At 36.0% G+C, this 13,501-nt stretch overlaps 1 protein-coding gene across 1 annotated transcript in view; it reads left to right on the top strand.

Moving 5' to 3' along the window:
- MALRD1 (MAM and LDL receptor class A domain containing 1) overlaps window positions 1–13,501 on the top strand; it is a 236,672-nt gene that overhangs the window by 15,691 nt on the left and 207,480 nt on the right. The window contains exons 6-8 of the mRNA XM_038161885.1: window positions 1,052–1,195; window positions 4,731–4,888; window positions 11,420–11,512. Of these exons, the coding sequence (XP_038017813.1) occupies window positions 1,052–1,195; window positions 4,731–4,888; window positions 11,420–11,512 (395 nt within the window). The remainder of the gene's footprint in view (window positions 1–1,051; window positions 1,196–4,730; window positions 4,889–11,419; window positions 11,513–13,501) is intronic.

Raw genomic sequence — 13,501 nt, 5'->3', positions numbered from 1 at the left:
AAATATATAAAAATAAATTATAGAAAAAACCCCCACAGAATTACTCAAAATGTTTTGTATCAATACTTCAAAAGTTTTAGAAGAAGATCTTGATTCCTTTTGAAAGAATTCGCAAATTTTTTTTGCATGTTGAAATTTGACAGAATTCATCCTTTTCCAGACCGTTGTGGAATTTTGAATTTTCCATAGGAAACAAGTTTTTGATAAGCTCTTTCTCAGGCAATACACATGGTTTGAAAACAGCGCACATTTATTCAGCACTAGAACAAGGAAGAAATGAATGGTTTGCAGCACTGCCTGGACAGCCCATTTCACTGAAGTGTCAGTAATGTGAATAATACAATGCCTCTCAGATGAAGGAGACAGTAACATCTCTGTAAACTAACCTGAAACTGTTTTCTCCATACAGTTAGGAATCTTTTTTTTCTCTGAGATATCCTGACTGGTATTTAAAAACATGACTAAACCAAGGGATTACCTTTCCTCTGCAATAACATTAAGAAGTGGATCTTCCATTGTCATGGTGCAATTCTGCTTAAAATCCTGAGGCAGCTAGATTAGTCAAGCATACTGTTAAAAGCTCTCGAAAAGATGTGGTGATGCATTCAGAACCTTTCTGTCTCTAAAAAGAAACATTCTGTTACAAGTATTGTGGAGATGCTGCTGAGTTTAACCTGTTAAAACTGATTTTTCTGTAGCTATCACCTAGAAAAGTAAATAGGTATTTCTTATTATTAAATGTCAGTTTTTTATGTTACCTGGCAACTCTCCCTACAGAATTGAATTCATAAAGGTTGTGCTGACTGGCTAACATAAATAGCACTCCATTGCTTTGAAAGAGGCATCTGTCTTGAGGGAATGATTTCTTAGAGTATTTAAAGATGGCAGGCTGAAATACAGGGCAGCAATCAGGGATACACAGGGCTTTTGAAGCAACCTTTTGAAGAAGCAGAAATGTTGCCAAGGAGTTTAATAAGCATAGTTTTCTAATGGGGAATAGTCTCATAAAGAATGACTTCTTCAGAAGTGATTGTTTTTCTATGTCTTTTAGTACCACAGATTTCCATTTTTGAGCTTGGCATGTGTGAGTGGCACTCAGACCAGCCAGCTGAGCCTGCTCAGGGGGCACGGCTGCAAGCCGGGCACAAGATTGCCTCCTGTTCCTTCCTGAAAGATTCCAGCAACAATACTGAAGGTGGGGATTTAATTTAACTCAAAATTACTAGGTGTCATGAAGAATATAGTGCTTTTTATGGCAAGATGGTGCCTCAATGCCAAAACAGAACAAAACTACAAAAACTACTTGTATGTGTTTTGTGTTTAAATCAGGTTTTGTTTTGGCTGTTTAATAAGGACATTGTGAGCACTCCTTCTGGTAAGATATAAAATATTTTATTGTAATAATTAATGAATTTTTTTCAGGTATTCATGAAATATTTTAACATAAGAATTCTAATATAAACTAATAGCTGATTTATTTTCCAGTTTATTCTTTTTATGAGATCTGTGCAAGAATTTGGTGAAATTAAATCAAATCAAATTCATCTATGCCCCCAGCCCCTGTGTGTGTGATTTTCTGTTTTGTTTTGATTTTGACACTTAGCAGTTTGACTTGTGTAGTACTACTCTGCTTGAGCATACAGTCTGGAACTTCCTTTTAAACCTCTTATTAGGGCAAATGTAAATAAACAATTATTCTAGAAAATAGTGTCCTACCTTTAAAATCAATGAAGTTTGTCCAGATGCAATTTTAAGAAGCAAAGAGCACCGCTTGTTTTTGAAGTCATTGTGTCTATGTCTCTATGGGTTTATGGGAAAGGTTTTTGAAAGCTTAATGGCGTAAACCTCTCAGTGTTCTGTTGTGAGATGGAACTGTCTTGGGTGCCAAGCATTTGCCTTGTGTGCTGAGACTGCCTTCAGAGGGGTCAAGTACTGCTAGTTGTAATAGTACAGTTTGTGATGCAGCTTTGAAGAACTGATGTTGTGGAGATTACTGCTTGAACTTTGAACCCACAGAAATAGAGCACATCTCATTGACAGAAGCTGAATGAATGTTAGATATTGCTTTTATTAAAAAAAAAAAAATTAAACAGAAATTTTAGCATGCATTTCAACACTTTCTAGTAACCATAAGTCAATTTATCATTGAATAGCAAGGAAAAGTGCCTCGGTGTATACACTGTTAAAATTAATTTTGCAGGTATGTATAATGGAGAGCATAAAGTAAAGCAGATTTTTTTTTCCCCTTAAATATGAGGAGAAGAGTCATATCATCTTCCAATTTCCACTGGAGTATCTAAGAAAAAAGAGACTTTTCATTTGGTTTTATTTGAAAAATCTCCCTTAAAGTCGTTGTATCTGTGCCACACCTTAACATGACATCTTTAGGGCTAGTAAATGGTTATGGATTTTCTTTCAAGGCAATATTGAGAACACAAAAGATATTGAAATTCTGTAAGGGATTTTACAGGAATGTATTACAAGCACTGTCTATGGAAAGAGAACATATTTGGAAATATTTCCTGCAGAGGTGCTTGGGCATTATTGTATGGATATGCACAGGCAGCTGAGTAGGCTGAACTTCTCCAACTGCTTAGGGGAATTCTCTGTTCTAATCATAAAGAAAAATGAAAATGTGTGAAGAAACAAGCATCAAAACAACAACAGAGTATAATTCATCATTAAAATTGAAAAATCTGAACTGTGATTGCTGACCTCTCAATACATTCAGTATTTCTATTCATGCAGATATGCTGAGACATAAATGAAGAGGTTGAATATAAAAAAAAGTTCTATAAACTAAAGACATAGTATGCAAACTGCAAAAAATGCCATGCTTGAGGGCTCAAACTTGCAATGCAAATAGAGCTTGATTAAGCTTTATATTATGATTTCGATCAAAGCTTTTACTTCTATAAATAGAAGAGAGTTAAGAAATAAAATTACAAAGAAGAGGTCTAAACAATTATATTTATAAAGAAAAGATTTCTTACAGCCTTTGATTAATCCTCCCTTGCTGGTATCCCTAAATTTAATAAAATATTTTCTGTCCTTGGAAGACCTTTGTTCTTTGTTTCTTTATTGCTTTGTTTCTCTAGTTTTGTATCGTAAGCAATTTATTTACAACTTTTCCACTTGATTTCTCTTGTGTCAAAAGTTCTAACAGAGATTTTATATTCCCCTGTAGTACGGTTCAGAAAGTACCTTTTTTCTTGTTTTTCTTTTTTCCATATATGTTTCATATATGCTCATTGTAGTTTCCATAGTTTATGTATCTTGCATTGGATTAAGCAGAAGCAATCACAATACTTGCACAAAATGCATTCCCTAAAGTAGAGTGAGCATCCTTTTTTGGATACAGGCTCATTCTGGATGCTTCATGGGACTTTGGTTTATCTAGAACACAGCACTTGCTTTCTTGTCAAAAAATCATGTCAACTCCTCTTTGCCCTGCTTTTAAAGATTCTAGTATTTAAAAGGAAAGAGGGAAAAGAATGTGAATTATCACTGGGCTCAGAAACTAAAATTGTTTGGCTTTATTATGGCATCAGAGAACTCTGAGGTTATATAAACAATTGGTAGCATACCTTCTAGTGTTGCATATCTCTTTTATGCACAAGATAATAGTCAGAGATGTGTAGATGTTTTGTTCATATCTGAAAGACAAATTTGGGTTAAATCTACAATATTTTCTTATATAAATGTTGGTTGCTGTGGCATGAAATTACAAGCTTAACTCCAAGGAAATTTCAAGAATATATTACAGTGTAAATCAATGCATAACACAAAGAGTAAACTGGCAACAAAAGGAAAATAACATGGTCTTTTATGAATATGAGTATTTTTCTTGTGAAATGACACTTCCTTCCTTGACACTCCTTTGAGATTGTGTAACATTTGTATTTGAGATAAGTTTTATTCAGAGAAATAAACACAGAAACTGCAGACTAAAAACCTTTAATTAGTCCTTGTTTATTATTTTAATAGTTGCTGTGGAAGGCAGCAAAATATTCCGTGACTCAGGGGGCAGGGGAAAGAGCTGATATATTTAGTAAAAAATATTTAGCCTTTTTATTTCTGAAAACTAATAGACACTGTTGAGGGGATGGAGAAGTCCTTAGATCTCTGTAGGAATGCTTTTATAAGGGTCAGTAGGTCAAGAAAAGCATGAATTGCTTTTCTGCTTCACATGGAAAGACAATATGCTTCCAACATTTTGTTGCAGAAGTTCTGTCTGAGGAGTAAAGACCTTGATTACATGGTGGAGATGTGACTGCTTCTTGTAGCAGTAGTGCAGATGACCTTTATTTCTTTGCTTGTTTTTTAAGCATTGCTGTAAAAAGCATATTTCCTGAAAACCACAGTGGGAAGAAAGCCCAGTTTCCACATATACTTGCCATTAAATATTGAATGGTTGTAAATATAAGGAGGCTGAGCTGGGACTTCTTGCAGGTTTAAGCATGCAAATGAAGACTTTGAGATACTATCAAGTGATGTAATTCGTAGTTGCTGTGAGATCTGTGAGTAAAATAAATAAATAAATATATATATAATTTAATAGGAAACAGATGATATCCAAGCCACATCATCAGCATGATGATTAGATTTCATTCTTGCTGGAATAGGTCTTTTGTGTAATTACATGATACCAGTCCTTATTTTTAACAACTGAAAAAAACCAAAGTTTTGTGAAGAAGTGACCTTTATGTCCTTTCCTTTTTTTTCTTCAGGCCATTTTGAGTGGTTAGAAGCTAATAACAAGATGTTATATGAAAGAGCCCCTCTAAACAGCTCCATGTGTCATTGTTCCAGCAAGAATTGCCATTTTCAGTTTCATTACTCTATGGCAGATAGCAGTGTTCTCAAGGCAGTACTGCTTATGAACCAGGTAAGTAGAAAAGTGTTCATTTCCAAAAGTTAAAGGTATGGCAGCCCAGGTGTTACCAGACAAAATGCAAGACACACCTGCTGCTGCATGCCTGTCCCCTGAGTCAGTTTGTGCAAAAAATAACTTGGTTACTGGTTTTACCAGTAATTGCTCTGCTCTGTGCAATTGCAAAACCTGGATGTTCACTGTCTCAGCTATGAACTGATTTGATGGGTGAATGTTGTGGACAAATCCAGCTATTACAGAATTAAATAAATTGCAGATTCCAGGGGGGAAATCTATAGTAACAGCTTTTCTAGCCTTCTTCCTGTTATGGAATTAAGAAAATAGGTGTTTTTGTCTATGGAGACATATTAAAAAAAAGGTTTTGATTCAGGATAGCTGGAATATTCTTGATTAAGCACCTGTTTTGTTTTGTCCAAGTGTTAGAGCAGTATTTTTTCTATTCTTCTACCTATTAGTAGATAAAAGAACCCTGGCAGAATGAAACACAAATGTCAGTTGAGCATTGCTAACTATTTCCGTCTTTCTTACCTCCCCTACCTTGTGAGACTTTTTACTACTAGGATGTTCTCTTTTGGAAGTCTGGTTTGATAGGTTAGTATTGATGCTTTGCACTGCTACTTAATGAAAGCAAGATCAGTAGAGCTGCTCTCATGCAGTTAATGGCTCTCATATCTTGATGCTAGAGGTGAATTCTTATCACTCAAAAATATACATATTTAAATATTAGATCCACTTCATTCACAAAGATTAGAAGCTAAAAACCCCAAAGTATAACACAACCAAAAGGTCTTAAAATTAGGACAGGTAATGGAAACAATTTATTTCTTTCTGATTGTGTCTTTGATTATTCATGAAAACAACTCCAGGCATTTGCTCATGTTTCATTTCTAAAAGCCAATAGTTGTAATTCTCTATGACTGTGTCAGGGTATTGTAACATAATCAGTGTTCTGGTCAGAATGCACAGGTTTTTGTGCCATAGTACTTGCCAATAAATCCCCAGGTATGACACTTGCAGCAACCTTGAGACAGAATAGGAATATTGATTTCAGCAGTTCACCTAAGTAGCATCAATGGACCCAATTCAAGAGTTGTTTTTTCCTGAAAACAGAGCAAATTATGTAAGTGAAAACCATAAGAGGACTGACATATGAGTTCCCATAGAACTGGGAACATAGATTGAATTAATTGATAAACAGGTCCTTACATGCTCATTAGAAGAACATTTTCTAGCATTTATTACATCAGTCCACTCTGTTTCCACAGATTCTCTTAGCCCTTTTATGTTTTAGTTATTGAATTTTTCCTTCAATCAGAAGTGTATTTATTGCACACAGACTTATTTAAAGATGATATGAGTTACTCATACTGAAAAATTTACCATAAAAATCTTCAGAAACATAAGCTTCTGCTGGTAGTTTCAGGAAAAATAAAACCATGTACAGAATCATGTTTAAGACTTCTTAAACTGAAATGAAAGGAGAGTTGGCTTTTTCACATTTTGCTACTGAATCATTAGGTTGTTTATGAAAGACAAATGAATCTTCAAAACTAGCCAATACTAAGAACCAGAGGTGAGGGGTGAGTGCTTATTCTGACCCTGGAAGACAACAGAGCTGCAGTCCTGGAAGCTGTCATTCAAAACAGCCTCTCAATTTTGTGCACCTTGCAGTTTCCTACACATCCTATGACTATATTTATTCATCAAAATCTCTTGTCTTTGAATAACTCTTGCTAAATCCCAGCACTGACAGGCCCAACACACCTGGAGACTGGATTATACCCAATGTACAGTTTCAGTACTGTTCTTAGAGGCGCAGATGTTGTAAATTTTTCCCTGGCCTTCCTTACTCTTTCAAGAGAGAGAGCAAAGATGAGTGGACATATTTCCTAATATAGACATTGTGGTACCAATCGGAAGACAGGGAATTTAGATTGCTCTTGGGTATGAAGAAGGATAAGGAAAATGGACTTTTGTTGTCAACAATAACCTGTTGTTTACTTACATTCACTTTGCAGTCCATGATAATCTGCAACTTTTCCTCTTTTCTTGCCGGCTTGCCAAACTGCTCTTCATTAAACACTACTGCATTTGACTATTTGATTTTTTTCTTTTCTTAATTGTGACTCATATGTCTTTAAACTTTGCCTTATTGGTTTGGAAACTGGTTTCTGTATACTGAAATGATTTTAAATGCAAATGTTGTTCTTCACAGTGCTTATAATTCCTCCCAATATAGTATTTTCTATATTGTTTTAAAATTCATTTTTCATCTGACTCTCTGCACTCTCCAGTCAGTTAGTCAGCACTATAATTATATCAGGTTCTGGAAGAGACCTATGCAGAATTTTATTATAAATTTCTTTTAGTTTGATAGAAAACTATTGACATCTCCTCTTTGAAATAAGCTCACATTTCTATTTGCACACACATTTCACAGTAATTTCATTACACCAAATCACCACAATTATTTTAAAGCATGAGATTGTTTAAAAACCTTAATAAAGTGAGGTAACTAATTTTTCAAGTCTGTTTACAATTAAAAAAAAAAAAGACCACACAGCTAAACACAACTTGTTCCTCATCAGAAGCAGCTAATATAGGTTTTTTAGTTTCCAATTCTCTAGCTGCTTACAAGGTTGCTTGCAATTTGTTCTAGTGTCTTAAGAGTTGTTCAGCATCTTGGCTATAATTGGCTATAATTCTGTATTTATCCCTTAGCTGCCACATATGTCCTATGTTGTCCCAATTGTCTAATATCCTACTCATTCTCCTCAGGTTCTCAGAGCTTGCTGTTGATAATAAAATATTCCTTCCAGTATGCAACCTTTACTTAAAAGTTTGTGATTCCATTCCAGTTTTAGTACTTCTGGCTTATATGTATTTTTAACATTATTTGTCTATTCTGGTCCGTAACTGAATTCCCATTTAGCAATATTGACTGTTCAACTAGCATAAAATATTTACAGAATCATAGAATGTCCTGAGTTGGAAGGTACACACTAGCATCATCAAAGTCCAACTCCTGGCCCTGCATAGGATGCCTCAAGTGTCACACCATGTGCCTGAGAGCATTCTCTAAATGCTTCTTGAACTCTGAGGTTTGGTGCTGTGACCACTTCCAGTGGCTGTTCCAGTGTCCAGCCACCCTCTGGGAGAAGAACCTTTTCCTAATATCCAACCTAAACCTCCCCTGGCACAACCTCAGGCCATTCCCTCAGGTCCTGTCACTGGTGACCACAAAGAAGACATCAGTGCCCTCCTCTTCCCCTCATGAGGAAGTGGTAGACACCAATGATGTTTTCCCTTAGTCTTCTCCAAGGTGAACAATCCAAGAGAACTCTGCTGCTCCTCATACGGTTTCCCCTCAATGCCCTTCACCATCCTCATGGCTCTCCTTTGGACACTCTAAGAGTTAAATGGTTTTTTTAATATTGTGGCACCCAGAACTGCCCCCAGCACTCGAGGTGAGGCTGCCCCAGGGCAGAGCAGAGCAGGACAATCCCTCCCTTGCCCTGCTGGCCATGCTGTGCCTGATGTCCCCCAGGACAAAGTTGGCCCTCCTGGCTGCCAGGGCACTGCTGGGTCACGTTCAACTTGTCATTGACCAGGACCCCCAGGTCCCTTTCCATGGCTCTGCTTTCCAGCATCTTATCCCCCAGCTTGTACATTCAATTAGCAAAATTAACTGTCTGTTAACTGGCAGATAAATTTTAACATTTTTGGTAAAAAATGGAAACCAAATAATATAATGTTGAGCCTATCACTTGCTGTTCATTATTTGTTTGTTACTCCCTTTAAGTATTTGGCTTTTTTTCCTTCCTTTTATTGTCTTAATCTTTACATCTTGTATGGCTTTGAAAAACCCAGAAATTTAACAATAAAAGATTATTTCAACTAATGCTTGTACATGCAAGTATACAAGTATATTTGTATCCTAGTGCACTAAAATTTTTCTATGCGTTCAACAACACTTGCAAAAGTCATGTGAGTACACTCTTCTGCAGAAGATAAAGTTGATTAATCATTGTGGGGGAAAAGATAAGCCTTTGTTGCAAATTACACTGTGAAAAGAGAAGTGGGAACAAAATAATGGGTGCAGTTGCACAGCAGTGCAGCTATCAATAGAGAAATGTCAAAAAAAAAAGATTAAATATTTTATAGATGGAGACTTTTATAAAAAATTGTGATTTCTCTTCCATCTTTCCAATCTGAATGGCATTATGTCAGAAAAAAAACATTGTGGGGAAAAGGAACAATTCTTGCCCATTTTAGCTTTACAGAAGGTTGTTTATTGATAGTAATATATCATAGTAAGGGGAAAAGAGTAAAGTTGTCTTGAACAACCACTCCCCTGCATCATGAAAATAAATCTTGAAGGAAAGTACTGGAAAAGCAACACCTTCCTTATTTTGGAAGAAGACTAGTGACACAGGAGTGTGCTAGAGGGGTTAACCCATTTGTAGCAAAGAGGTGGAAGACTAGGACAAGCAGGGTGAATACTACAAGTATTGTGAGGAAGAGAAACTATATTGTTGACTTATTAGAGCTGTATAAAATCACTGGGTAAAATCTGCTTAAAATACTCTTTCATCAGAGGTGAATTACAGATTTCAGTGTAAATGAAAGTCTTAGAAGGTCTGGCTACTGTACAGAAAATTCAAGTTTACTCCTACAAGCTATTTACTACTGTTGTAAAAAATGGTCATGGGGCTGGGTTTCTAAGCTGTTATCTGAATGTGGACAAAATTATAGTCTCGAGGTTCATCCAGTCAAATGCACAGCAAATGCAGTGCTCCCCAAAAGATATACAAATGTGTTTGAAGGGTTTGTACATGCAGGTGGGGGGAAGCATGTTAAATAAAAGCAGAAATTTAACCACAGGCTATGGTTTTAACCTTCCATGCAGCATGATTCCTAGAACACCATCCTTTTCTGTGTCTCATATGTGCCTAAAATGATTAGGCTGAAAGATTTCCTTTAGAAGCTGAATTATTTAGTAAAATGAAGCAAGTTTTACCCAGAATGAGGTGTTCTCAATATTGAAAGACTTTTGCTGAATATGTCACGTAAAGAATTGAACAAATACGTCCTATACTGATGTAGAAACTCACAGCTGACTCTTATTTCTGAAATCAAGTATGCCATGTGCTGTATCCAATTTGATCTCTTCTGTCACTGAGTGTTTGAAATTAGTGTGTTGCCTTGGTCTTGCAGTTATGCAAAATTTCTTTTTTTTTTTTTTGTGATCTTTGAACACATGTTCAATGGGGATTTAATGTTCTAACTTTGCTAATATATCAGAATGGCCTTGGTAAGAAAAGAGCACTAATTGTCTTCATATCACAAATCATTTCAATGTTCTTCTGCTGGCTCACAGCCTATCAAGCAGTAGACAGCACATTTCTCCTCTCTTTTATATGATAAAACAGGAAAAAAGATAACTGTCCTTGTCTATAGTATTGATAACATTTCACATGCCTATCACAACCCCTTTTATTAATCTCCTGTAAGATAAATTGTTTTTATACTTTCAATTTCTCTTCAGACAAGAGACTCTTCATTTCTCTTATCCTGCTTTGTATCTTTTTCTGAACTGCCACTAATTCTGTAATATCCTTTGTGGAAAAGGTATGACCAATACTTTGCAGCTTCCTGAAAGTATTCTCAATATTGATATTTTCAGTGGCGAGTCTGTTTGCATGCATAGCCTAAACTTTTCCTGTGTGTCTTTTGTCTTTTTGTTTTTTATTCTATTTTGCAACTGCTTCTTGATAAGATTTTGTGTGGATATATAAAGTTCAAATTTCTGCCTTCTTTTTTTTATGCCTCAGCATGTTCCAAGCTAAGTATGTTTGTGACCAGAAGCAGAGGGAGTGTGAGATACTTTTGCCAGGTTATTGAATCAAAAGGGTTTGCAGTGCTTGCACAAAGGGAGCCTTACCACTCTTCCTGTTATCCTTAGGAGGTGGAATTAAAATGGGAGGATAAAAGGTAACTGAGATCATGAGTAAAAGTTGTTAGGTGTTACTCTGTGTGCTTGCTTTACAGATTTGGAAAAAAAAAATATATTTGGGTACAATTTGGGTACAATTCTGCACAATTTGGGTAATTCTGTCAGACCCAAACTTCAGTTCTAAGAGAACTAAATCTACAATACAATATAAGCAGTTATTTATGAAAGGAAGCTTATGTAGAGAACACCATGGAAACATATTGTTAAATTCAGCAATAACATGGCTTAATTTACATATTAATTAATGTTAATTCTACCAACTCAACTCCTGATAATTATATTATTAGTCTGTTTAGTCACAGTAAACATGTGTTGTTTCCTCTCTCTTCAGTAGACCTCAATGCGAAGATTGCAAATGAGTATGAGAAGCTGTACTTTTCCACATAGAGAAACTTGGTATATAGTGGTTGTTTGGCTGGCACATGAAAAGATGGAGGATGAAAAATGGCCTCAATAACTTCTGGAGGAACAAAAATTATCTTTATAACATTGTTTTCTACATTTTACAGGAGGAGCATGTCTTGTGGGAAACCAACATCACGACCAAGAGGGAATGGGTCAAAGTGAATATACAACTACCAACAGGGCTAGAAAATATAAAGGTATGAATGAAAAAGGCATGTGCTCAATTTTTGAGGCTGCTTTACATTCCTAGATGTTTGTAAATCATCTAGAAAGCCTAAACATTTGTTAAAATTGTGCGTATATTGAATATCTTGCTATTTTTTCATTGCTTCAATATGAGTAAATCTCTGGCTGTACCTCAAGAAAACATCTACACAAACATGATATACAGAAGCTGCTGCACTTGAATAATATGCAAGAAAATGAATACAAATCTCATCTGATTCTAATTAGTCATCTGAGCCCAACTCAGGAATTTCCAACTCATTTAAATGTATATATACTATTAAGTGAGATGATGTAAATTATCTTGTGGAACTTCAGTGAAATTATGTAAACCACTAATTGGGAAGATACCTTCTCACTGAAATTTCAGACACAGAGATAAATGCTAAATTGCAGCTACTTAATTTTTATATTTATTTACAAGTTTCCATTTAAGTAACTTTCCATTTACAGGTTTTTTGTAGTTCTGTAAGTAGCCATCATACTGTACTGTTTCAGCAGTCAGCTGAAAATGTAATCTCTGTGAAAGGACAAAAAACTAAGCCCACTGCAGGAATTGATGTTCTGAAAGATGTTAAAATGAATGCATTTCAGTGAGCTAGTAGGTTCTAAGGGTGTGTTGTTGCCGGTCTCTCCTTTTCGCATGAGGAAAATTTTGAATAAACAAGCAGATGTGTAATTAAGTTTTCTGTAGTATGTAAAAAAAATAAACATCTGCTTAGGTTGTATCTATATAAGTAGGAAGTCAAAATTGTATATTTTTGTACAAAGACTGCAAGGATTCCTTGCACTTAGGAAAGGAAACATACTGTTTTTAAATTTGTGCTGATTTCATATTTTCAGCACAGCATTCTTTTTTTTTTTTTTGAACTGGTAGAGTGAGCATGGAAAGTATTAGATGACTTTTGTCATTTTGAAGATATTTTCTCTAGTGGAAGACAATGACATATAAATCATGTTTTAGAAAGAAAAATGCCTCTTGAGATTTCATTCCAACCTAATTTCCAGGCTTTGGGGAGTGTGCTAGACCCTTCTGCTTATGCCCCAAATCAGATCTGTTCCATTTTCCTTCTGTTTTGTCAAATACTCTTACACAGTGCTTTCTGACCCTTGCACATAACTACTTTCTGAGACTCACACTTCGGTCATGTCCCAGCCTGTGAAAACCCACAAATCCATTTATATTTATTCCTCCAACTCCTACTCCTTTTTTTCTCAGTGCTTTCTTTTATTGCCATCCTAGTCTTTGTGATGAATCCAAGCTTTCTTCCTCCTGCTTACTGCTCTAACTCTAGGTGAAAGAAACCTTGAGAGCGCAAATGGGATAATTTCATTGCTTTGAGAGCCAGCAGAGCTGGGCTGCACTGTGCCCAGGAGCAACAGATGCTCTTCTGGAATTTCATTGCTATAAATCAGCTTGTGCTAAATCTGCTCGGAGCAAGGGAACTCTGTCAGAGAGAGAAATGCTCCTTGAATCTCTTTGTCCATGTCAATAGCAGTAAAATAAGCAGGGTGAAGGCACAGGCCCAGGATTAGCATGTGATTGTCCAAATAATTAAAACGTCGGCATGGTTCCTAGAGAGGTTTTGACCTTAGCAAATCAGCCGCCTCCAATCCAGCGCCCAGAACAGTTCCAGGATTGCAAGCAGGCAGGGACCAACCCCACAGCAGAGACTGGGTGCATCCCTTTTGTTGTACATGATGAAACAGTTATCAATTGTTAAACCCTACTATGCCAGCTGATGTCTGAGGACAGTCCCCAGCCCAGTTCACACACCTGTAAGTGGAAATTTTCTCTTGCGGATCTGCAAAATGAGGTTTTGAAGACACTTCAGAAAGGAAGATGGAGACTTTAAGATTTTAAATTTCAGGACACCTTTCTAAAGCACAGAGGCATTACTAATTTTTAGCTAAATGTTTATGAGACTAGGAGTTTTTCTTTAAAAAAAACTCTTTTTCTT

This window comes from Motacilla alba, chromosome 2 (assembly GCF_015832195.1).
Source record: "Motacilla alba alba isolate MOTALB_02 chromosome 2, Motacilla_alba_V1.0_pri, whole genome shotgun sequence".
Lineage (NCBI taxonomy): Eukaryota > Metazoa > Chordata > Aves > Passeriformes > Motacillidae > Motacilla > Motacilla alba.
Note: the sequence above shows the minus strand (reverse complement) of the source record. Positions and strands in the feature narration are given on the sequence as shown.